Genomic DNA, 26,314 nt, shown 5'->3' on the forward strand with positions numbered 1-26,314 from the left:
GATAATTTGTGTGGTCAATTTACTAACTGTGGTAGATTCATCTATCTTGAGGCTTATTTTTGATTCATTCTACAAGATACAATGAATCAGCCTTGACTTCATTGTAGCAGCACTATGGTCTATTATGTCAGCACAGCTGTGATCTGAATGCAAGACTGCCCAAGTCTGCACCATTCATCTCTTGAACATCAATATCCAACCACATATCAGAAAAAGGGCGCTCATGTTTGTCTATTTTGTATGCAGTTCTGAATACTCGGCATGTCTCTTCCTGTACTTTCATTTGCATTTTCAAATTGTACTGTGGAATACTTTCACTGGCTCTCTGTTTTAAAATAGCTAGTGCTTTAAGATGACAGGGGCTACTCATATGACTAAATATTTTTTTCTGCAGAGAAATTTGCTGCTTGTCTTTACAAGGGACATATGGGATGATCAAGCAATCTACCCATTACAGGGAACAATGCACACCTTGACTTGTTACTGTTTTAAGATTTACCTTCCTGCACACTCTACATCCAAGCTTGCTATTGGAAAAAAGAGCCATGAATACTCGTTACGTTTCATTTCAAGTTTTTCCAAGACCAGCAGGCTGGGTGATCAATTTGATCCACACTTTCCACCACATTTCCTTGGAGGAATATGTGACTGTTGTTAGTGCCACAACCATCTAACAATACTTCTTCAGAATCAACTCTTCTCTGGCATTCTGCCACTTTCACTTGTTTGCCTTTCAAAACCCTGATTTTCACTTGCCATTGGTCCTTCCGATCTGGAGCCTGGGGACTTGTGTGTTTCGCCAGATGTGGCTGGAGCAATTTTTCTTCTACAGACACTGAAGCATCTACATGAATAATTGTGAAATTACATACATTTTAAAATAAGCACTGTACGAAAACTCATGATGTATGCTGGCTGTCATTATGAATTGGGATTTTCCACAACACAATTTAAGAAAGAGTCCATGTCATTTTTAATACCACGGTAAACACTATATTGAATATTTGCAGTTTGACAATGAAAACTAAGGTGTAAATGAAAATGTGTCAGCCCACACTTAAGGCATTTACTTGAAACATATTTTTACATGCATTAATGCAATGGAATAATGGGGATTTAAATGCTACATTGTTTGTATCAATGAGCAGGTCCCAATAAATGTGAGGGAATACATTGGATAGTCTAAGTACCTGGCTGAGGCTCTTTACCTCTTTAAAACTTGACGTTGAATTGAAGAAAGTTGGATACTGCAAAGCTTCTGGATTAGCAGCAACTTATGTGGCAGGCGGAAGAGATTTAGGAAGCACCCCTACTTCCAAGATTCTGTGACAACTGTGCTTTGCGCCCAATCTAGCAGTGAACCTGATCCCTCTCTGCCTTGCAGTGCCGTGGTTTGATGATGACCCGACTTTCTAGTTTGAGAACAGAAAAACCCATCTCTGGTTTCTGGTGAGTGTCTGCAACAGCACGATCTGAGAATTCTTTCAATTAAAGTAGGGAATGTTAAATAAAAGTTAACATGAATTCGCTAGAAAATACTTCACATTTTGCACTGGTATCTACAGAATGGGAACTGCTCAATTTTATATTGTTCCATAACTAAGTTCAGGGACAAATAAACTGCAAGACACCAGTAAATCTGGTTTAAAGACCACTGTTCTAACAATTCAGCTCTGCGGCCCATTCCTGCACATTCTAATAAAGTCGGGACTACTTGAATGGCCAAGTCAACCCCCTAGATGTCTTACTGCAGTACACATCTTATAGCAGTTGGTAAACCAGACATGGAACATAATCAGTTGATAAGTTCTGGCATAAAGCATTTTAGTTAGCTGAGGTGGTGTGTGCATAATAGTTACATTTAATTAATCCTTGTACGTCACTGTCAGTGTTTTCTGTGTTGGGAGCACTGTTGATTACGTCATTCTGTGACACTCGAACAATGCAAAGTTGTAGTCCTATGTTTTTTATGTGCTTCATGCAGCATGCGCAAGGCCAGCATTAGATGCATCCTAGTTTCCTGTTGTTGCATTTAGACATAGCACTCAAAAGTTAATATATACACCTGAAAGAACCTAGACCTGTTGGTTTTGCAGACTCTTTTAGTAGTATCAGATGACTGAGATAAAAATATGATATTAGAAGTTAGTGTAATTACTAATCAGATTACAAATGTATAAATTCTGAAATTATGAGACTCAAACATTGGTATGGTCAGAAAAGGTAGTGGTCCTCGGATTATATAAATCAGTTATTTTCTCCCCTTCAAACTACTATCCTCTTCAATAACTATTAGACACATTCATTCTTTGTCTCACCGCGAGCACGTGAGGTGTCCAGAAATACCACCCAACAGAGAGAGCATGAGATAAGTTCAAACATGAATGGTAAAATATCCTAGTTTGAAGATGTTTTGCACATAATTATAGCTCTGCCGTATTTGCCACATGATACATCAGCGGCATAATCTGATGGTTTGAACAAAAAAATTGTTTGTAGATCAAACAGATCAACAGTTACTAAACAACGTAACTTGTGTTGCTGTGAAGTGGAGGGCAGTGTGCAAAGATTGACTGGCCACCTTTCTCACTGCTGCATTTGCATGTTACACTGGTATTGAGGAGGAGAAAGCTTTGCAGAGGCTGTTAGTATGTGTAAAAATGTCTAAATAATAAAGTATCAGAAAATGTACTACATAACACTCTAGTCTTTTTTGCTGCATAATTTAGTTAACACTGCAACATAACTTTGTCCTCCATTGCTGTATAATTGCAGTGGCCCGAAAGCAGGCAGCACATGCCAAAAGTGCTTGTGCTTGAAGCAGAGAGACAATTAAGTTTGTGAGCTTAAAGGCATATTTATGGGAATGGTGGTGCAGAGCAGCGCAGCAAGTTACTTTGCTGCATTGCCCTGTATCATAGGGAAAGGGCAAGAATGCATAGTATTTATAAAATATGGTTCATTCCTGTTTTTTCCCCCTGTGCTGGCACCATTTCGGCAGCCTAGCATCAACGCAGGCACACTTGCCCCATTGTGCAAGGGTTCCTCCGTTGCATGCAGGATAATTTTTGTGCAGGAAGGGGCACCTTCCTGTACAAAAACAATCTTGAAAGGCTTTTTCCTCTTTCTATGTGTGCTGCAAAAAAGAGCACACTTTAAAAAATGAAAAACAAGGAGAAAAAAAGATATTTCTTCTAGTTATGCCTTCCTTGGGGGGCTCAAGATTTTGACGCATTGCCAATGAGTCAAAATAGGGGCCCATTTTGCAGCAAATTCGGTAGCTCTTGCCATAGCCCCACATCCTATCCTGCCCGAACACCCTTCTGCCCCACTGAGTGAAACTTGCACTGTCTTTAGCTACAACCCAAATCTGCCCCATTATAAACACCTGAATGTGACTCAATTAAAATTATGCACTGCCTATAAAAAGTAACAACATTCTGGAAAAAGCAAACACTCATAGGGAATGCAGGATTATGTAAAGCATGCGAAACATAAGCAGGAACGACATGTTACCTTAACGCTTTTACTCTCATTGTTCAGAAATCAATCAGTATTTTTTTTGTCTCAAACATTGAGGATATGCATACAGGGTTCTTCCTGTACACATGTGTTAAGCAGGGCTCAGAAGAGAAAGTGACTCTTCAGGAGAATCTGATCTGACTCACGGAAACCCACACGGGCTCCTTCATATTCAAGTCAGCCAGCTAGCTGCTCAAACATAGTTTAGTACATAGGTATTCAAGTTTCCTGCAAAGTATACCTTTTGAGTTGTCCTGCTTTGTCTACTCTTCTACTAAAAGAAAAAAGAGAGATTTTGACAGTAGAAGGCAAAAATATATGTTCATTCGGGAAGTGAACAAAAAACAGTAACCCACTGAGGGGAAACAACCATTACAATGCAGTCATTACAACGCACTACCTTTACAGCACAGTTGTTATAACTCACCTGTCTTTACATCGCATGCCATTACATTGCAGCCATTACAACGCATGTCACTACAACGCATGCCATTACAACGCATTATAAGTTAACTAATTAGAAATAGTAGTTTTTACCCCTACACTATCCGACACTTACCCTACTGATGCACTCACTGGAGTGGGAATAGTAATTTTTACCCCTACTTTATCCAACACTTACACTACTGTTGCCCTAAAAGTATTATGTGTTGTAATGGTATACGTTGTAATGGAATGCATTGTAAGTGTAGTTTCTAAAAATCCGTTATGATGGCATGTGTTGTAAAATCATGCGTTGTAATGGCTGTTGCAATGTAAAAACCGCGTTGTAAAGGCATGCGTTGTAAAAGTTTGTGTTGTAACGTGTCCTACTCTCCACTGAGCTAGGCATACAAAATATTGCTCTTTGATATGCATTGTACATGCTCTTTGCAGCAGGTGTATTAACCCTCTGCACTACCTTAGATGAATCAAAACAGCCATTAGACAAAACTCCCCTCCAATCTCTCTCCAGCAGGTACATTGATCACCAGACTTATCTTAGTAGTTTTATTGTTGCCTGAAACCTGCTGAATATACAAAGAACTTTGCAGTTTTCAAAACTCCTGCACTTCTACAAAACCGACCATCACAAACTAAACCGCCCTCCTACCCTTCCAGTCGCCCTGGGAAATGCCTGATGCCTGGAACAGCTAGTCCGGCCTAGTTACTGTAAAGCCTTTTTCAATGTAATATAGCAGATATGTATTTTATTTGATATAAACGTCACAGATCACTGTTAGTGTAAGACACAAATTCTTCCTGAATATCCTTTAAATTGGGTTTCTACCTCAATGATATACATGAGCAGTTTGGTACACAAAGGAAGGCCTCTTGGTAGACCTCTGAGGTAAGCACATGTTATTCCTAAGGACCCTCATACAGGACCACTTGCCTTTTTTACCTTCCTGTACAATTCCTACCTGTGCTTCACTATGCTTAATCTGTTTGGCAGATGTTTTAAGGTTTGCACCTTTAAAACAAACTTTCTAACAAGCAATATAATAATGTTTGTTTTTAACTTCTAGACAATTTTCTTAGGGCCATGCCATACAGAAAAGAAGTAAAGATAGAATGCAATCATCTGTCTGCAGTCCTGTGGCTTTACCATAATACTATTGCAATTTCTACCAGTCATCTCTCATATGCAAAGGGGCCATGATTGACCAAACTAACCTGCATTTTAGCTATTGATTCCAATTCTGGTTGGCGCTTGACATTTTAGAAGCAAAAATTGAGAAGTATTGACAATGGTTACGTTATCTTTTTGCATTAAATAATATGAAGTTTCTAAATGTTTTGTGTATTTCACAGAAACAAACAACTTTTTTTCAGAGGTCCCTATAAAATATGGGCTTAATCAGCATTGATCAATTATTTAAGCTGCAAACTACTGTTCCAGCTTTACCATTGCCAATGCTTTAATTAGAACTTTGGAACATTAAATACATTTCCGCCATCTGTATGGTGCACGTTCTTTGCAGCAGGCATATTAACCCTGTGCGCTACATTAGATAAGCCAAAACTCAAAACTGCCAACAAACAAAACTCTTATCTCTCTCCAGCAGGAAGATAAACAATCTTAAGACTATTATTGTTTAGTTTTCCAGTTGCTTGACCCTGTTCGATCTACAATTGAATCTCACTATTATTGATAAATAATGAAAATATTTCCACTCATTTATTTGCATACATTTTTCTATGGAATTATCTAAATTGGATTTAAACATGCCTTCATGCGAAAACAAGCATTTGAGATCCTTGACAGTAAGCGTTATACTGTCAGTATAGTGCTGTGCTGCAGAATTAGGTTTAATGAAAGCGCACCACATTTCCAGAAGGTACCATTGCAATTTCCCATATGAAAATTAGGAAATAAAAAGTGATCAAAAAGAAAGCCATTGCAAATGCATATCATTTCTGTAATGAGAGGCATTGCTAGGAGACTATTCCGTTCCCTGGCAGAGAAAATGGAAAAGTTCCTTTTCACGTGTAGTGTTATAGCTTTCGACAAAATCATATAAAGTGAAGCGTGAGGCTTCCTTTCTAATTCTAACACCAAGCGTCTGACCTACTCAATTCTAAATTCAGATTTTGTTCTGTGGATGGCTATGTCTCCTACTTCCACTGTCCATGTTTGATGCTCACATTTATTCCAATTGTGATGCATGCATTTAGTGGTTTAGATTTAGCTTTTTGGCATTGAAGTGCTTCACTCACCTCCATTCTACTTTCACTTTTTCACAGTTACGCTGATCGTGCCAAACAAATCAGGTGCAATGCTGTAATCAATGAAGACCCCAACAACCGCTTGATCAGGGAGCTAAAGGATGAAGTGGCGCGTCTTAAAGATCTTCTTGGTGCCCAGGGATTAGGCGACATCATTGACAGTGAGTATCCATCCAGCCCAGTGAATCTCCTTTTAAAATTGACATCATAAGTTGTAATTGAAGCACAAGGTTTGAGAAAAAAGTGGTCTCAGTGTATCAACTACTGGAAATTAACTCTACCATTGCAATCTATTAGCTTTTCTTTCTTCAGCTGTCACTGAAGAGGAGTGTTTTTCCAGGCATCAGCCTAAATATGTACATATGTCAAGCTCTATGGTGGGTGTGGCATGACTTTTTTCAGTAGTCAATTTTTTAGATATGAGGTATTTTCCAATCAACACCTGAAGATTGTTATTGCAAATTCGTCATCCACTAGGTGAATGACAATTAAGATGGATTAGCTTGTTTAGTAAAGTCTAGATGGTCCAGTAAGAAGGTACTCATCGGTAGCAGTGGGATAACATCTTTATACCTTTAAGCATCCACACTAATTTATTATTTGGACATCTTGAAGCGGGATCCGAACAGTCTTTAGAAATGTAATAATCACTAACCTTTGTAAACATACCTTAGGTTTCTTTACAATCCTCCCATCCTTTCTCTAGTCACTGTAAGTGTTCAGGGGCTTATTTACAAGCCCCTTGCGCCACCCAATTTCGCAGGCCACCAGCTGTGGTCCCATGCAGGGGTGTTTTTTGCGAAGATCAGCACTTCAGTTTTGTCGTAATTGAGTTGGAGTCAGTTGTCTCATATTCATTAAACTACGTTGGTCATGGCAATGCCGAAGTAGGTTTTGGCATTGGAGGGGTGCTCACATGAGCAAGAGGATCTGTTGAGTGTTATCTGATGACGTCTGCGGCAATGAAGGGAGGCAGTCGGATGCTCTGTGTGCGTCGTGTGAGGAAGGAGACGATTGACTTGAGGGCATCTTGCTGTATGCCTTGGTTGTGGAATCTGTTGATGATTGTGTTGTGGGAGATTATGTTGAACGCCGCAAAAAGGTCGAGGAGGATCAGGGCCACAGTTTCTCCACAATCAACGAGTTTTCTGATGTCATCAGTGGCGGCAATTAGAGCAGTCTCAGTGCTGTGATTTGTATGGAATCCTGATTGAGAGGCATCCAGTAGGTGGTTTTATCCCAGGAATTCGGTGAGCTGCTGATTGATAGCTTTCTCAAGAACTTTGGCTAGGTAGGGTAACAGGAAGATCGGACGATACATTTTGAGGTCTTTGGGGTCAGTGGAGGCTTTCTTTAGGAGGGGTCTGATGTCAGCGTGTTTCTATATGTTTGGGAAGGTTGCTGTGGAGATGGTAGTGTTGAGGATGCTGGTGAGTTGCCTGCCGGTAGGGTTTATTGCGAGGTTGTAGATGTGGTGGGGGAAGAGGTCAGTGGGTGTCCCGGAGTGGATGGAAGACATAATTGCTGAGGTTGTGAGGACGTTGAGCAGTGACTTGGTGGTGATGGTTTGGCTGTTGTTCGTTGCTTGGTCCAGGTCGTCAAGGATGAGGGTGGCGCATTGGATGTTGAAATTGTTGTAGATTTTGGTGATCTTGCTATGATGTTGCAGAGTTCTTTGGAGGGGTGGATAGTGTTATCTGTGGTTATCAGGTTTGAGAATGCTTTGACTATTTTGAAGAGTTCCTTTGTGTGGTTGGCCGCAGAGTCGATGTGGGTGGCAATAGATACTTTTAGAGCTTTTTTGATGTGCCAGTGATAGTTGCTGAGTGCTGTTTTGTGAGCTGCTCTGTTGACGGGTTTGTGCTGGTGTGCCATCATTTCTCCAGTTGGTAGCAGTTGCGCATGGTGGTCCAGAGTTCTTTGGTGTACTAACTAGCATGTTTGGGGCCCTTGTTGGATTGTGTAGGTTTCAATAGGGTGACTTTGTTGGTGATCCAGATGGCAACGTTCTGGATTGTCTGGTTGAGGTCTATGGAGGCCTGCAGTTGGGAGGTGATGAGGGTCTTTGCCCACTGAGTATCAGTGACCTTGCTCCAGCTGCAGTAGGAGGAGATCTGATGTGTGGTGATGGTGTGCTGGGCATTGTTGATGGTGAAGTGTATGATGGTGTGGTCTGTCCAGGTGAGTTCTGTGGTATGGCAGAATTTGATTCTGTCGTTGGAGGTGAAAATGGGGTCAAGTGTGTGTCTGGCGTGGGTTCAGTGACCAGTTGGGTGAGGACGATGTTGTTCAGGTTCTCCAAGAGTGCGATGGAGTTGGCGTTGTTGGGGTTGTCGATGTGGAAGTTGAGGTTGCCGAGTAGGATGTAGTGGTGGGAGCCGATTGCTGGGGGGGATGAGGTTGGGGATGGCAACACAGAATATTGCTCAGGGTCTCGGGAGTCTGTGCACAAGGGTGCCTCTTATTTGGCAACGGCTTTTTGTTTTGTTATCTGGGTGAAGATTGAAGTTTCTTTCCTGATCAAATTGGAAATAAATGAAGAAGATATAAAAATCTACTACTTTCTTGGATTGAATTTGATGGACTAAAAAATTGTTGTCTCTTTTCAGCCTATCGAGCTCAGGATATATCATTGTGTGTCTGCCTCTTATTGTGGTCTTCGTATAAGTTTGTAGTAGTAAGTTGAGGTGATCCATAAGAGGAGTGGGGTCACTTTTGTTTCCTTGCTTCCTGTTGGTCAGCGCCTCCTCCTTGCCTCTGGTTTCTTCCTGGGTTGTCTTTGGTCCCTACAGTGGAGTTTGGACCAAGGACTGTTTCCTATGGCCAGTGCCCTTTGCAGGCTCATTTGTTGCTATTGGAAAAGCCCTCTTAAGAGTGCAAGTTTCGTCAGTCTTTCTCCTTCACACCCACATGTGTCCCGCCTTGCCCTCTATTTGTTTTTCAACCACTCCTGCTTGCCGTTTTTTGTTACTCACCCTCCGCCCTCCGCCCTCTAATATGTTTATCATGTTTTGTAACCCCCCCACTGGTTTTTTTTCTTCGTTACCATTCGGGGGAGGATACACTGCAAATCGTGCAAACTGAATGGACCCTGGCATGTCCAAGTAAGCATAGGGCTTAGGTCAGGTGGGTGTGCGCCGCATTCGCAGGATTTTCCTATTTAAAATGTGCCATGTCTTACATACAGTAACATGAAGAAGTGATGGGTGCAGTATTCCTGGGGTTTCTCCACCATGCACAGACTGGCATCTAAATATGAGGCAACACAAACTGGACCAGCAACATTTATTTGCAACCTCATCAGGGAGAAATCTTCAAAAGAAAAAGCATTGGCAAGTCCAATAGGTTTTGCCCATGCAAAATCAATTGACTTGGACCCGATCTTTTCTAACCTACTGCCACCGTTTGCCGTTGACCTGCCACACCACCAACACCAGAAGCCCCAGGACAGAGGGCACAGGGGGCACAGGACTATATTCACCCCCCCTGCTGGTCGGCCGTGCAATGCGGCCAACGTCACAGGGAGCGCGCCCAGAGGCGCACAAGTAGAGCGCAGGGCTCTCACAGCCGGAGCTGATCTTTTCTGACCTACTGCCACTGTTTGTCATTGACCTGCCACACCACCAACACCAGAAGCCCCAGGACACAGGGCACAGGTCTACATTCATCGCCCTGCTGTGAATAAATAGTTATAATAAAAACCATTAATAATTAAAGATGAAACGCAAACAGAATTTCCTACTTTTAAACTCCATTCTTTTTTCTTTGACCTGTTTGTCTCATCTTGTTGCCAACCTTGACATCAGATACAAATATAAAAGTACCATAAACTGTATTTGCAAATCAACCCAAATATAAAGTAACACAATTTCGCGCAGGCCTCTATCTAACATATTTCATGTGAAAGAATGATTTTTAGTGTACTGAAAAATACACGTAAAATAATTTGAGAACCAAAACTTTACAATACAATTGTTTGATATACTAGAACAAGCTTAGATCAGAGTAGAGCCATCCTCATTTAATTTTCTTTCTGTAGCATAAGAACCTGAAATTGTTCTAGAGTGGTCTAAATGGATGTCAGGATACGTTTAATATATATTAAACTACAACATGGGAGTATTGTATGTAAAAAAGGATCAACCTACTGGTTCATAGTATATATGTATATAGTACATGAAAGGAGTCGTGTGGCTGTGTTTGTTCAGTCCTAAAGTTCTATGTAGAAGGGCTCGACCTAATGATAGGCGGTAGTATAAGGGGGACTGGCCTCGTGATTTTTTTTAACTCTCATTACCTCCTCGTTAGTCTTCCTCGCCACATGACTAACATAGTGAGCTTCAGCTCCACGACAGAACCCTCCAAAGTAAAAAAATCCTCCCATCCCCTCCCAACATGGCCTACCAGTCACCCTTGACCTCTATAAGAGGCGGGCCGGCCCAACCAACAGCCTGTTTTTTTTGTTCTGCGCGATTCTCTCCAGAGGCGCTGTACAGGTAAGTTGGACCTGCTCTAGCTGGTCCATGGGTTTTGGGTTGGAGGTCCTGCCTTAGCGGACCCTGGGACCTGGGGCCTCAATCCCCCCCTTCTTCCTTCCCCCGGTCCTGTGGAGCCGGTTGGGTACTGCTCTAGCGTACCGTGGGTTTACAGGGGGGGGCGGCCGGGTTTGTGGATTCCTTCCTCTTGTCTGCCCCGGTCGTTAGTTTATGGGCCCTCGCCCTTTTCGGGCTCTGGTGTCCAGCGCATGCATGCCCCTTGTCTGGGGCGGCCGCCGTTTCCTTTTTTGTTAGTACGGGTCCGGCCTTTGGTTGTGTGTGCTGCGCGTCCCGGTCTGCCGCGTTTGTGCGGCTTGGCCGGGCGCGTTTCCCCGGTCTCCAGCTCACGCGCTGTGTTACCGTGTGCCTGCAGTGCTTCTTGCGGCGCGTCCCTTCTCCCGCGTTTGTGCGGCTTGGGCAGGGTCTTTCTTACCGGTATTCTGGACTCTGCGGGGGCTTCCCTCCTGCCGGTCTGGTGCTGGTTTCGCGGCGCTGGACGCTGCCGCCTTTGACGGGGTTTTCTACCCTTCGGCCCTCGGCTGTGTGCCGCGCTGTGATTGGTCCCGGGCGCGTCCCGCCCCTTGTGGGCGGGGTTTCGCGCCGGGTGCTGCTTTCATGTCCCTGTGTTTTCACCTTGGTTTCAGGCAGGAGTGATGGATCAGGATTCTGTAGCTGCGGGGTCCGGGTCTGGCTCTCTTTCTGCTTTGCCTTTCACTGCACAGTCCCTGCAGTTGATGATCCAGTCTGCGGTGGCTGATGCCCTTGCACAGCGTGATGCCCAGGGCCCTTCCTCTCCGAAGCGTCCTCGCAGGGACCCCGCTCCTGTGTCTGATGCAGAGGGGGAGGAGGAGGATCTCCATGGCCGTTACATCCAGGGCCGGGAACTTCGTGACGTTCTTTCCCACGTCAGGGATAACTTGGCTTTTCCTCCTCCTGCGGCGGAGGATCTTTCCGAGGATTTCTTTGTGCAGTATCAGCGCAAGGCTCCGGACTCCATTCCTCTGCATGCGTCCATCAAGAAGGTCATTGAGGGAGAGTGGTTGGATGTGGATAAGCAATCTTTTCCACGGTATCTGGCAAAGCGTTACGCTATTGATGAATTCACCAAGGACTTCCCTCCGGCGGTGAAGGTGGACTCTCTGGTGGTGGGACTGTCTTCCCAGGGTTCGATCATTTCGGAGGACGCCTCCCCTTCTGACCCGGTGGACAAGCGTGTGGAAGCTGCTGCTAAGCGTTCTTATGCTCCGGCTAATTTCTCCATCAGGGCCTCAGCCTATTTGTCTTGCCCGGTGCAGTCTTTATTGAAGGACTTCCAATCCCTGGGTGAGCTCCTGGATCAGGGGGCTGATGTTGTCCCGACCCTTGCCTTGATGGAACAGCAGACGCGCCTCCTGTCGGACATCTCCTTTGACACTCTGGGTGCGGCGGCTGCCGCTGGGGGTGCTGCGATACAGGCTCGGCGTCAGATCTGGCTGCGGCATTGGAAGTCGGAGGCAGCCCAGAAGGCTTTGCTCATGAAGATTCCGTTTTCTGGGGCTAAGTTGTTTGGCCCTCCTCTGGAGGTTATGATTAAGAAATCTGCTGAGGACCGCAAGTTGCTGGCTCCCATCAAGTCGTCTGGGGCCCGCTTCCCTGGTCGCGACCGTGTTTTCTCCTCGTCATCCAGGGGTAAGGGCAGCGCGCCCTTTCGTGGTAAGGGTCGCGGCCGGGGCGCCCCGTTCTTCAACAAATCCCGGTCTCAGCCTGCAGCTGCCGCGTCCTCTTCCACCCCTAAATCCTGACTTTCGGCCGTCTCCCTCCGGGGTATTCCCTGTGGGGGGCCGTCTCCGCCATTTCGTCCCGGCCTGGGAGGAGTCTGTCTCGGACCTTTGGGCTCTTCGGGTTGTGAAGGAGGGATTTTCCATCATCTTCTCATCCCCTCCTCCGGATTTTTTCCTCGCTACGCCCCTGCCTTCCTCCCTGGTCAAGCGACGGGCCTTGCTGGCCGTAGTTCAGGACTTGCTTGCCAAGCGGGCCATCCGCCCGGTCCCGCCTTCTCAGAGGGGTTCGGGCGTCTACTCCATCCTTTTTCTGGTAAGAAAGGTTTCTGGGGATTTTCGGCCAGTTTTGGATTTGAAGTGGTTGAATTCTTACATTCCACATACTAAATTCAAGATGATCTCTCTGCAGGAAATTCTGCCTCTTCTGGTTCAGGGCGAAGTGGTGGCTTCTCTGGATCTCCTCGACGCCTACCTCCATGTCCCGGTTCATCCGGTTTCTCAGTCCTTCCTCTGGTTCTGCGTTGGGGGTTCCCACTTTCAGTTCCAGGTACTTCCGTTTGGCTTGTCATCTGCCCCGTGGGTGTTTACTAGAATCCTGGCTCCCCTGGTGGGTATTCTTCACCGGGAGGGGGTCAGGGTTTTTCCTTACCTGGACGATTGGTTAATCTCTGCCTCTGCTTTTTCCAAGGGGATTCTGCACGTCGGACGGGTCTGCGAGGTTCTCTCCTCCCACGGCTTCCTGTTCAACGAGCGGAAGTCCCATCTGTTCCCCACTCAGGACTTGGCCTTCATTGGGGGCCGACTGGACATGGTGCTGGGGAAGGTGTTCTTGCCTCTGGGTCGCCGGGACACTCTGTGGCGGGATCTGGGGTCCCTTCTGGCTCAGGGTTCCGCTCCTGTTCGCCTCTGGCTAAGGGTTCAGGGCCTGATGTCGGCGACCATCATTGTTCTCCCCTGGGCTCGCCTCCACCTTTATCCCTTGGTCAACCATCTGCTTTCCTTCTGGGATCCCCGCTCGGAGGATTACGAGTTCCTGGTCCCGGTCTCCCCTCAGCTTCGTTCGGAGTTGGGTTGGTGGTTGGTGGAGTCTCACCTCTCCGAGGGTCTTCCCTTCTTGGTTTCCCTTCTTGGTTTCCCTTTCCCGGGTGGTCACGACCGATGCCAGTCTCCTCGGCTGGGGGGCGACCTTGGGCTCGGGGTCGGTTCAGGGTCTCCTCCAGTCACGCTGCTCCTCGAACTATCGGGAGTTGAAGGCGGTCCTCCTGGCTTGCCTTCGTTTTGCTCCCTCTCTCCGGGGTCACCATGTCTTGATCAGGACGGACAACCAGGTTGTGAGGTGCTATGTCAACCATCAGGGGGGGTGCAGGGTTCGCTCCTTTTGGTTGCTGACTCAGGAGTTGTTATCTTGGGCGGAGTCGTTGGTCCTGTCTCTTCGGGCTGTCTATCTCCCGGGGTCCGTCAATGTGGAGGCGGATCGTCTGAGTCGGATTTTTCCGTCTTTGGCCTGTCTCTCCCTGTCTCCGGTGGTGTTTCGCCGCCTGGTGTCTCGCTTCGGTCTGCCTCTGGTGGATCTGTTCGCGGACGAGGAGTCGGCCCTCCTGCCCAGGTTCTGCTCTCTCCTCCCGGTTCCGGGGGTGTGGCGTGTGGATGCCCTGTCGTTCCCTTGGCCCTCTGGTCTCCTGTACGCATTTCCCCCCATCCCCCTGATCCCTCGGGTCCTCTGCAAGATTCGCTTGGACAGGGCCAGGGTGCTTCTGGTGGTTCCCGGCTGGGTTCGCCGCCCCTGGTACCCTCTCCTTTGCGAGCTGGCGGTTCAGGCCTGCTGGCCGATCCCGGATCTTCCTTTTCCTTTGAGGGGCCCCCCGCTCCCGGGGTCGGTGTTGCGCCGGCTCCATCTGCAGGCCTGGCTCTTGAGCGGGTGACGTTGCTTTCCCGTGGTTGCTGTTCGGGGGTGGTGGATTTGCTGCACGGCTCCCGCAGGTCTTCCACCTTGTCCTCCTATGCCCGGCACTGGTCTTCCTTCTCACGTTGGTGCGGTCTGCAGGGTGCTGAGCCCGCCTCCGTGGATCCCTTGCGGGTCCTGGATTTTCTTGCTGAGGGGTTTTCCTTGGGTTTGGCGCCTTCATCCCTGAGGGCCCAGTGGGCGGCCTTGCGGGCCTTCCGCAGTCCGGATTTCGACGGGCTGGACTCCCTGGTGGCTCGTTTGCTCCGGAGTTGTTTTCTCCGTCGCCCTCGGACGCTCTGCCTGTCTCCCCCTTGGGATCTCCCCCTCGTTCTGCGGGCCCTTCAGGGTCCCCCCTTTGAACCCCTGGCCTCGGTGGCTCTGAGGTTTCTCACTTTTAAAGTGGTTTTCCTGGTGGCCATTGTGTCTGCCGGTCGGATGGGCGAGCTGGTGTTAGGATTTCCTGCGTAGTCCTCTTTCTCTTGCCATGTCTGGGAGCCCATGTGACCCGCTGGGGTGGAGATATAAGTCACCTTCTCCTTGTCCCCAGTGCTTGATATCTAGTCGTGTGGTTCCTGGTCCTGGGCTAGGGGCTGTTTTCTGTACATTGAACTTTGTGCTGTAGTTCACGGGCTCGTGATCTAGCTATTGCATTTTTCCAGGCTCTTGGGTTTCCCTGCCCTTTCCCTTTCCGTTATTTTCCCTGTTCCTGGCGATCCCTGGATTTGCATTGTGACCCTTTTTTCCTTGTGGTGTCTTGTGTTGTCTTCGTGTATTGTTCGTGTATTTGTGTGTATTTTTCTAGTCTTGAGCCTTTTACCCCGGCTGGGTATAGCGAGTTGCTGGGGCTCCAGCGCTCCTTGAAGTGACTGGTGGTCCGGCTGGATTACCGGCACGATTTTCTGTTGTATTTGGAACGCGCAGTGTAAGCACTTCCGCAGTGTTTTTCATTCGGTCAACATTGTTGTGTGGAGGCGGAGTGCTGTTTCAGGCGCATCCGGGTTTGGCGAGTTTCACTGCTGCAGCCGGTGATACACAGCGTTTCTGTCCATTGCCTTTGCCCCCACCCTTGTATGTTCTGAGCATTGCTTGGCTCCCAGAGACGGAGGTTTTTTCAGTCGTTATCATGACTTTTTCCTCCCTCTATCTTGGCTCCGTTAACATAGGAGCGAGTTTCCCAGCGCCCTGATTCCCTTTTTCCCTGCCCCCTCTCGTCCTGCTGAGACCTTACAGAAGCCCTCCTCGACGGAGATCTCCATCGGTCAACAACCACAGTGCTTGTGGGTAAGGAGGTGTGAGGGGACTGTGGGGCATGGTAAGAGAAAGAGGTGCTACGTTGTTTATATCTTTACCATGTGTGGTGGACAGTGATTTGTTTATGTCCCTATAGGTGCAGTACTTGGAGAAAACTGGTCTTGCAGCGAGTCCCTAGACTGAAACTTGGGGATCCCTTATCTGTCTACCCCCTTTTCCCGCCCCCTGTCCGTTGTCCCTCTGTTGACCCATGGTATTATATGTCTGTGGGTCGCTTATGGGCAAGGGCAGTGGAACGGGGTAATCGTCGCTCCTGCATTGTATGGGCATTGCTGGAAAGGAACCAACAGAATATCAAGCCCACGTTACAATTACAGTGCCTGAGCGACGATGGATGAGTCCGGGGGGGCTACGGGAGGCACGGCTGTGGTTCCCACTCTACAGGATGTTATGGGTGCGTTATCTGCCCTACAGGAGCAGATACATGATTTAAGGCAGGAGAACGTTGCCTTGAAACAGGAAGTCGGGGCATTGACTAGTAGGGAGAAAGGGCAGCATAGGACTCAGGTTCCAGTCTTGCACCCCGCCACCTTTCAATATGGTGGTGGGCAGAGTACTGGTGGTGGGGTACCTGTAGCAGTGACGGTGAACACTCCTGTTCCAGTGCCATTGGCTCCGCCAGAGAGATTTACGGGGGATAGCGCGAAGTTTGGCACCTTTATGAATCAGTGCCAATTACACTTTATGTGTAAGCCAACTGCTTTCCCTAATGATTCGGCCAAAGTAGCTTTTACGATATCGTATTTGGCTGGTACTGCTGCCCAGTGGGCTATACCCCTGGTAGAGAGAGATGATCAGGTGTTGGTTAACTATCCTGCGTTTAAGGCTTTGATGCATGGATTGTTTGCGAATCATGCCTTTATGCAGGCGAGTGACGCAGAGCTATTGAAGTTAAGGCAGGGCAGACAGGATTTGCTGACATACATTTCCATCTTCAATCGTCTTGTGTCCGAAACCCATTGGCCCGAGGATAAGAGGACCTCATTGTTTTATCAAGGTCTTTCCGAGGATCTTAAGGATGTGGTGTCACAAGTGGTGGATCCTCCGGTTGATTGTGCGGCCTTTATAGATCTTGTGGTCAAGTTGAATCATCGTCTGTCAGAGAGACGGGGGGAGAAAAGCCGTTATCAGGCGTCTCGGGGGGGGGTTGTAAGACCCGACAATAAGACAACCGGAGCAGGAGAGATAAAGACCGCGTCTGAACCAATGGAAATTGGTGGTGTAAGAGGGCCATTGTCTAACGACGAAAAGAAACGTCGCAGAGATTTGAACCTGTGTTTGTATTGTGGTCAAGGGGGGCACTTTGCTAGGGAATGCCCAGTGAAGCCATCTGGCGCCTCTTATAGTAAGAAGGTGGCCTGTTTGTATCATGTGAGGAAGGAGAGACAGTATGAGGTGCTTGGAGCCATAGACTGGGCACCTAGGCACTTCATTATAAACGCCCATTTGTTACTCTTTGGGGATAACAGAGTGCCAGTATCGGTGTTATTGGATTCCGGGGCTACAGGGAATTTCCTTGACATCGCGCTTGCAGAAAAGATGAGGATCCCTTGTTGTGTAAAGGACCAGCCAGAACCCGTGAGGGCAATAGATGGTACCGAATTAACATCTGGGTCTATCACTAGGAGGACAGTGCCTTTGTGCTTGGTGTGTGAGAACGGTCACTCGGAGATGGTGTGTTTTGATCTTATAGATGCCCCTTCTTTTGGTCTGGTGTTGGGTGTGCCATGGTTACAGGAGCACAATCCCAGGATAGATTGGGTGCAACGATTAGTGTCTCTGGATTCATCTCATTGTTTGAAGCATTGTTATCAGGAGGCAGGCGAGAGAGAGTTGTCGTTGTCTTGTGCTGCCACAGATGTGGATGTGGTACCATCACAATACCAGGCATATAAGGAAGTGTTTGATTTTGATCAGGCGCAAGGCCTACCCCCTCATAGGTCGTTTGACTGTAAGATCGATTTGATACCAGGGGCTCCACTTCCATGTAGTCGGGTGTATGCTCTTTCGGAACCCGAGGAGTTGCATCTCAAGAAGTATCTTGATGAGATGTTGAGACTGGGATTTATTCGTCCTTCCTGTTCGCCGGTTTCATCGGCGATCTTCTTTATTCCAAAAAAGGAAGGCACATTGCGGGCATGTGTGGATTATAGACCATTAAACAAGGCCACAGTTAAGAACAAATACCCGCTTCCACTCATTCCCGTGTTGTTAGATCAGCTCCGCAGGGCAACGGTGTTCACCAAGTTGGACCTGCGGGGTGCTTACCATCTAGTGCGTGTGCGCTCAGGTGATGAGTGGAAGACGGCTTTGAAGACCAAGCATGGCCTGTATGAATATTGCGTAATGCCGTTTGGATTATGCAATGCGCCGGCTGCCTTCCAGTTCTTTATTAATGAGGTGCTTCGGGAGTTTCTGGATCGGAGTGTAATTGTATATCTGGATGACATTCTAATCTTTTCTGAGACAGGGGCTGATCACCAACGGCATGTGACCCAAGTGCTGCATAAATTGCGAGAGCACCATCTATACGCAAAATTAGCGAAGTGTCAGTTCAGCACCACACAGGTGGAGTTCCTGGGGTTTGTGGTTTCGGCAGGAGGGGTTCGGATGGATCCAAGAAAGATTGAGGCCATTATTACCTGGCCTGTTCCAACATCGGTGAAACAAATACAGGTTTTGTTGGGATTCGCCAATTTTTATAGGCGTTTTATTTCTCATTTTTCTGATGTTGTGGCTCCTCTGACGCGGTTGTTGAGAAAGGGGGTTGCTTTTGTGTGGTCCTCAGAGGCTCAAGAGGCCTTTCAACGGTTGTTGGCGAAATTCACGTCGGCACCTGTATTGATACATCCTGACCCTGCCTTGCCTTTCTTTGTAGAGACGGATGCCTCGTTATGCGCGGTAGGAGGGGTGTTGTCCCAAAGGGATGTTGAGACCGGTTGTATGCATCCCATTGCCTATTTTTCTAAGACCTTGCTGCCAGCGGAGCGTAATTACACAGTGGCTGAGAGAGAGCTGTTGGCAGTTAAGTTGTCATTCGAGGAATGGAGGCATTATTTGTGGGGGGCTCGGCACACCGTCACGATCTATACAGACCACAAGAACTTGGAGTTCTTTCGTTCCGCACGTGCTTTGACACCACGCCAGATGCGTTGGGTCCTTTTCTTCAATTAATTTGATTTCATAATTACATATAGGCCCGCAGCACAGCAGGTTAAATCTGATGCTTTATCCCGTATCCATGTAGACTCCAAGGAGTTGGGACAGGGTAGGGAGGATAGGCCTATGATTTCCGGTGACAGAATTATTGGAGTGGTGGACGGTGAGGACTTTCTGTCTCTAGTGAGGGAACACCTGCGTAAGTTGGATTACGCCCCATGGTTGTCCTTACCCCATGTTACGGTCCAGGACGGACTGTTGTATAAAGAGGATCGGTTGTTTGTTCCCCCTACATTGAGAGAGCAGGTCCTGGAGTGGTGTCATTCATCGGCCTTGGCGGCTCTTCCTGGGATACCTAAGACAAAGGAGATGTGCATGCGGTGGTTTTGGTGGGAAACACTGGCACAGGATGTCCAGGGGTATGTGACAGCTTGTCCGGTTTGTGCCATCAGCAAGCCCACGCACTGTAAGCCGTCGGGGCTGTTGCGTCCCCTGGAGGTCCCTCCCGCTCCATGGCATACCATTAGCATGGATTTCGTGACCGAGCTTCCATCTGTTTCCGGTTTCACTGCCATCCTTGTTGTGGTTGATTTGTTTATAAAGATGTCTCATTTCATCCCGCTTCCCCAGATCCCGACGGCAAGAGAGATGGCTTTAGTGTTTATGTCGTCTATAGTGCGGATCCATGGGCTGCCATCTGCAGTGGTGACGGATCGGGGGGCTCAGTTCGTGTCCCATTTTTGGAAGGAGTTGTGCTCGGTGTTACGGGTGGAGGTCAGATTGTCATCTGCTTATCATCCGCAGTCTGATGGCCAGACTGAGCGTACTAATCAGACCATGGAGCAGTACCTCAGGTGTTTAATATCTTCTCTGTCATGTGATTGGGTTACTGCTCTACCCATTGCGGAGTTTGCATATAACAACAGTGTGCATTCCGCACTGGGTATGACCCCCTTCTTTTGCTCTTTGGGTTACCATCCTAGGGCATTGGCCATTCAACCTACAGGGCGAGTGCCAGCCATAGACGATGTGTGTAAGCGGCTGAATGAGATATGGGGCGTTGCCAGGGTACAGTTAATGGCTGCTAAGACCAATATGAAGGTGCAGGCAGATAAACACAGGGCTCCCGCTCCTGCTTATCAAGTGGGGGAACAGGTGTGGTTGGCCACTAAGAACCTTAGGCTGGGTGGGTCCTGTAAATTACAGCCTAGATATGTGGGTCCGTTCCCGATAGTGCAGGTTATCAATCCCGTGGCTATGAAATTGGATCTGCCCGGTGACTATCGGGTTCACCCTGTGTTCCATACGTCCCTATTGAAGCCCTATATGCCCTCCTCACAGGTGCTACCCCCTCCTCCCCCTGTGCTTGTGGATGGACACGAGGAGTTTGAGGTCCGGGCCATACTGGATTCAAAGAGAAGGAGGGGCCATTTGTTTTATTTGGTCGACTGGAAAGGGTATACCCCCGAGGATCGTACCTGGGAACCAGCTGGGAACCAGCTGGGAACCAGCTGGGGGGGTTCATTCTCCTCGATTGGTACGTTTGTTTCATCGTCAGCATCCTTCCAAACCACGTCCGGTGGGGAGGATTGTTGGGGGTAGGTACTGTTAGGATTTCCTGCGTAGTCCTCTTTCTCTTGCCATGTCTGGGAGCCCATGTGACCCGCTGGGGTGGAGATATAAGTCACCTTCTCCTTGTCCCCAGTGCTTGATATCTAGTCGTGTGGTTCCTGGTCCTGGGCTAGGGGCTGTTTTCTGTACATTGAACTTTGTGCTGTAGTTCACGGGCTCGTGATCTAGCTATTGCATTTTTCCAGGCTCTTGGGTTTCCCTGCCCTTTCCCTTTCCGTTATTTTCCCTGTTCCTGGCGATCCCTGGATTTGCATTGTGACCCTTTTTTCCTTGTGGTGTCTTGTGTTGTCTTCGTGTATTGTTCGTGTATTTGTGTGTATTTTTCTAGTCTTGAGCCTTTTAACCCGGCTGGGTATAGCGAGTTGCTGGGGCTCCAGCGCTCCTTGAAGTGACCGGTGGTCCGGCTGGATTACCGGCACGATTTTTTGTTGTATTTGGAACGCGCAGTGTAAGCACTTCCGCAGTGTTTTTCATTCGGTCCACATTGTTGTGTGGAGGCGGAGTGCTGTTTCAGGCGCATCCGGGTTTGGCGAGTTTCACTGCTGCAGCCGGTGATACACAGCGTTTCTGTCCATTGCCTTTGCCCCCACCCTTGTATGTTCTGAGCATTGCTTGGCTCCCAGAGACGGAGGTTTTTTCAGTCGTTATCACGACTTTTTCCTCCCTCTATCTTGGCTCCGTTAACAAAGGAGCGAGTTTCCCAGCGCCCTGATTCCCTTTTTCCCTGCCCCCTCTCGTCCTGCTGAGACCTTACAGAAGCCCTCCTCGACGGAGATCTCCATCGGTCAACAACCACAGTGCTTGTGGGTAAGGAGGTGTGAGGGGACTGTGGGGCGTGGTAAGAGAAAGAGGTGCTACGTTGTTTATATCTTTACCATGTGTGGTGGACAGTGATTTGTTTATGTCCCTATAGGTGCAGTACTTGGAGAAAACTGGTCTTGCAGCGAGTCCCTAGACTGAAACTTGGGGATCCCTTATCTGTCTACCCCCTTTTCCCACCCCCTGTCCGTTGTCCCTCTGTTGACCCATGGTATTATATGTCTGTGGGTCGCTTATGGGCAAGGGCAGTGGAACGGGGTAATCGTCGCTCCTGCATTGTATGGGCATTGCTGGAAAGGAACCAACAGCTGGGTTCGTTCCTTCGCTCTCCTCCCTTCTTGCGGGTTTTACCTGACCGGCTGGTTCTCCGTCATGACCCCCGTTTTCTTCCCAAGGTTCCTTCCTTGGTGAACCGGTCTCGGGAGGTGTCGTTACCTTCTTTCCCTCCCGACGCGGATCATTCCCTATCCTTGCTGGATGTCCGGCGTGCTGTTTTGGTTTACCTTGATCGCGCATCTTCCCTTTCCCGGTGTGATAGCCTGTTCGTGACATTCGGTCCCGTTCATTCTGGCCACAAGCCCTCTCTTTCCACCTTGAGTCGCTGGCTTAAGCAGGCTATCCTCCTTGCCTATGCTTCACTGGGTTCGGTTGTTCCGGTGGGGGTCCAGGGTCGTTCCACTAGGAGTGTGTCTGTGTCCTGGGCCTCCTTCAAGGGTGTCTCCACTGAGAAGATTTGTCGGGCGGCGACGTGGTCATCCCCCCACATGTTCATGGAACATTATCGTGTTATCCTGGGTGGTTCTGTTCCTGGGGATTTTGCTGGGGCCGTACTGAGTGCTGGAGCGGTGGCTCCTTGATGGCCCTTTTTTGTTTCTTGATTCAGGTTTGCTGATATTCCTGTTTTCTTTCTTTTGTACTGAATAAACCTTGTGTTGGTTTTCTACTTCACCGTGTGGTGTTGTTTTTCTGGTGGTCAATGAAGCCTTTTGGCTTGGGTATTTGCTCACTATGTTAGTCATGTGGCGAGGAAGACTAACGAGGAGGTAATGCCCCGGTTACTTACCGGTAATCTTCATTACTCCGAGTATAGTCTTCCTCGCCACATGAGTTCCCTCCCCCCCCTCCCTGTCTGGCTATCGGCTTCATTGTTTGCTTGGTGGTTCAGGCTGTTGGTTGGGCCGGCCCGCCTCTTATAGAGGTCAAGGGTGACTGGTCGGCCATGTTGGGAGGGGATGGGAGGCTTTTTTTACTTTGGAGGGTTCTGTCGTGGAGCTGAAGCTCACTATGTTAGTCATGTGGCGAGGAAGACTATACTCGGAGTAATGAAGATTACCGGTAAGTAACCGGGGCATTATTGTGCATTTTACAATTATATATCACAGCCTACTGCTCAGTTTGCAAGTCAGAAGTGTACCATAAAGATTGCTATATCGTATGCAATCACAACAGTTAGCCTGAATATCTTGTGAGAAAGCAATGTGTATGAGCATTTAAACACTGATAGAAATGAAACTTTTGCAGGAACAGTTGTTGGAACTAGCTTGCACCAGTCCCCGTGGGACATCATTAACTGTGCAATATCAATGGTTATATGATAGTGTTCGTGGCATCAAGGTAATGAAACATATTCCCCTAACTGTGCTGCATCTGCAGAGTTTCGCACTAAGCAAGCAGGAGGCAACCTTAGACTTACATCAAGAGGGCAGTCAGTATCATTCAGGTTAGTGCAGCTCTACCAGAAGGATATCCCGGCTAGCCGCTAAGGGGTATTCGCCCTTAATGCCTGCGAAGTGCAATGCACTGCTCTCAGCCTGAGCCCTGGCATCCAGGGAGAGCGCCCAACCAGTAAGTGTGGGAGAGATGGGCGATCTCCACCTGCAAGTGATCTGACGCATAGCCAAGAGGAGGGCTAGATCTATGACGTGTCACTGCTTTGTTCTCCTTTGTTCTGCGTGTCAGACACAGCAGGCTCACCTCCCAGGTATGTAATGCAGGATGGCCCGTGCATACTATAGTCAACAAACTTAATCAACACTGCACCTACAATGGCTAATGATGAACCTCATTACCCAGAAAGTATTCCAATGACACGAGTCGCAGTTTACATCTGGCCCATTCAATCTCCTCTTTTTCTTTCCTGTTTTTCTTAGTAATCGGAAATAAAAATTATAATGTAATCACAGGCGGCGCGCCTAATACATACCAATATTGGCTGTAATTTCACATCTTTCCAGGCAATTTCCTCATGCGATGCACATTAACTATAGTACATTAACATCAATTTGCATATTTAAAAGTCAAATTGGTGTAGGTCATTTGGACCCCCTCTGACTCCTCTCCTCCAAAACTCCTTTTTACTCATCCAAAAGCCTCTTCCTTCTGCTAAGACCTAAAAAAAAAAAGAAATCTTTCACTCTTTTATGCCTCCTCTATCCTTTTCAATCAAAATTAACAGACTAACATGTTCACTTCTCAAATTCCATATTCAACTATACTAATATACTGCCCAAATAACTGAATAACTGAATAACATATCTATTACTCAAATTACTTCATATTTATACTATACTAATTTTCAACACTAATCCTTTATGGGTTCCGGAGTTGCGTGCTACTCGCCAGAAAAGCGCTTCAACACCCATCAGAGGTAACAAGTGCTATATGAATGCAAATCTTTCTACCCCTTTTATCCCTCCGCTATCCTTCTCACTCCAAGTAACAGACTAATATCCACCACTGATATTACCTCATATTTCACCTTATTAATTCACCACTAATCCTTTATAGGCATCCTGAATGCGTTGTAAAAACTAAGTGTGCAGAGGGTCAAAAAGGGGAAATAATTTATCGACCTGTCAACTCATGCCCCTATGATCAAGGTAAAAAACACAGAAAGAGAAGACCAGGTCCAAAGTGGTGTGCTGTCCTGAGTGGTGAACGAGGATCACACGGGTGCATGTGTGGAGAAGTGTATTGAGTCAAACTGGGCTGAGAAATTCCCATCAGACCACCCTTGTGGCGGCATTTCATCATATGGGAATAGGCAGTCGCTCCATGCACCGCCCATACCATTAAGTAACGGTGCAAAGATGGAAAGCGGCGCACTTAGCCACAGTCATGCTCAAAGTATAGTACAGAATAAGTGCAGTGCTCTAGAAAGAAGTGCTTGCTAAAATTGACTACCTAGACTAAGGGTATTGCTTATAAAGAATAGTGTAGGTGTCAAGATTAAAAACACGCCCAGTGGTAGATAAGTGGGACTACACTATGGCGCTGTGCAGGGTGGTCAACTGAATGCGTTAACAAATGATAAATAAATACAAACCTTTGTCCTCCTCTATCCTTCTGCTATCATTCCAAATCCAAATAACTGACTAACCTATCCACCACTTAAAATGTACTTGCATGTTTCACTATACTAATTCAACACTAATCCTCTATGGGTCCCGGAGTAGCGTGCTACCCGCCGAAAAAGCGCTCCGACGCCTCGTCAGGGGTAGTAAGCGCTATATAAATGCAATTACAATACAATACAGTAAATCGTGCGGCGGTCCGCGCGATGTATATGCACTGTGTGTTCTCGCGCATTCAGCGCGCATTGTATATTGTATTGATTAAAACGTTGTGGTTCACGCATGGAGGGTTCGTCCTGTAGCATTCTAGGATGACTGTTAGTCACCGTTGGGCTTCCTGTGGAGCGGACGCTTTATGTGTAGGGTGGAGTATTTGTTATCAATAAACTGGATCTTCATCGTATCTGGATTCCTTTTGATTCTTTGACTTAACAATAACCTGTTAACTAGAGCCTTAAGGTAAAACTTATCATACTGTAACTCTACCGGTCATTATTATTACCTGTTACTTAGATCTTGGCCTAGATTTTAATCTGCCATATTTAAGCGCTACTCGTAATTAATGTTTTTCCTTACCGAGCACCTTGAAACAACTTACAAATGCCATCATTCTCTTCCCCACAGTGTTTGACTACAGGAGTCCACCACTTCCAGGTTCTATTACAGCTACTTCAAACACGTAGCTAGTGTAAATATGGTTTCTCTCTCTTACATGTGACAGTATGAATGCTTTTAATTCTACATGTGTATGAATGCACACGCACTTACCACAAGATAATTTCTGGTCTCCATTCTTAATCAGGCCGCTATTCATTTGCAATAAAACTCACTAAATAATAATAGCAGGGGCCCTAAACTCAACTATACAAGTTTTTTATTCACATAGTCAGGTGACTTGATAAAGCGAACGACAGGTCCAACAATACAAGACATGCTTGATTACACTAAACCACCATGCATGATTTTGCATACACCAGGTGTATGTTGCAGGTCTTCTGTGTGTATGAAGATACACAAGTATTGAATGACTCATGGATTGCCATGAACGTGACAAACGCACCACGAGTTAAAGGATGAAGTATCCAAATGAAGCAATTTTAACGAAGTCTTTATGTATGTTGTACTTTATGTTTGTGTGTTTGTCTTACAAGTTTCAAACCAGACAGGGGGACCGTAAGTGTGCTGTAAACTAACGTGGCGTATTTTTGCCATAGCCCAACATTTCACTTTAAATGGTCCTAACGAAAGCCTCCTAAATTGTTTCCTGAGGCTTAAACATGTCGACCAGTCCCTGAAGGATATCGAAACTAATTACTAGTCTTCATATTGTCCCTCTGTTTTCTTTTAAAAAAATCCTGGGCCGCTGTGAATGAAAAATTTGTCAGCAAGGAATCCCAGAGGAATTTTTATCCTCACCACGTTTTTAGGCACCATCCACAAGCAACAAAAAAACAGAGCTGTGATTCAGGCGTCGCAGCACAGATGGGTAGCATTCGGCTACCCAGCTGGGAACCCAATGATGAAGCATGCCACTAACTAGGTTGGTGGGTGAAGGTTCTTCTTACAAAC

The 26,314-nt window shown here is 47.2% G+C and overlaps 1 protein-coding gene across 1 annotated transcript in view; it reads left to right on the plus strand.

Moving 5' to 3' along the window:
• The window catches only part of KIF1A (kinesin family member 1A), a 2,072,061-nt gene that overhangs the window by 676,536 nt on the left and 1,369,211 nt on the right, over positions 1-26,314 (plus strand). The window contains exon 13 of the mRNA XM_078667093.1: positions 6,250-6,392. Within this exon, the coding sequence (XP_078523219.1) occupies positions 6,250-6,392 (143 nt within the window). The remainder of the gene's footprint in view (positions 1-6,249; positions 6,393-26,314) is intronic.

This window comes from Lissotriton helveticus, chromosome 11, assembly GCF_964261635.1.
Source record: "Lissotriton helveticus chromosome 11, aLisHel1.1, whole genome shotgun sequence".
Classification (NCBI taxonomy): domain Eukaryota; kingdom Metazoa; phylum Chordata; class Amphibia; order Caudata; family Salamandridae; genus Lissotriton; species Lissotriton helveticus.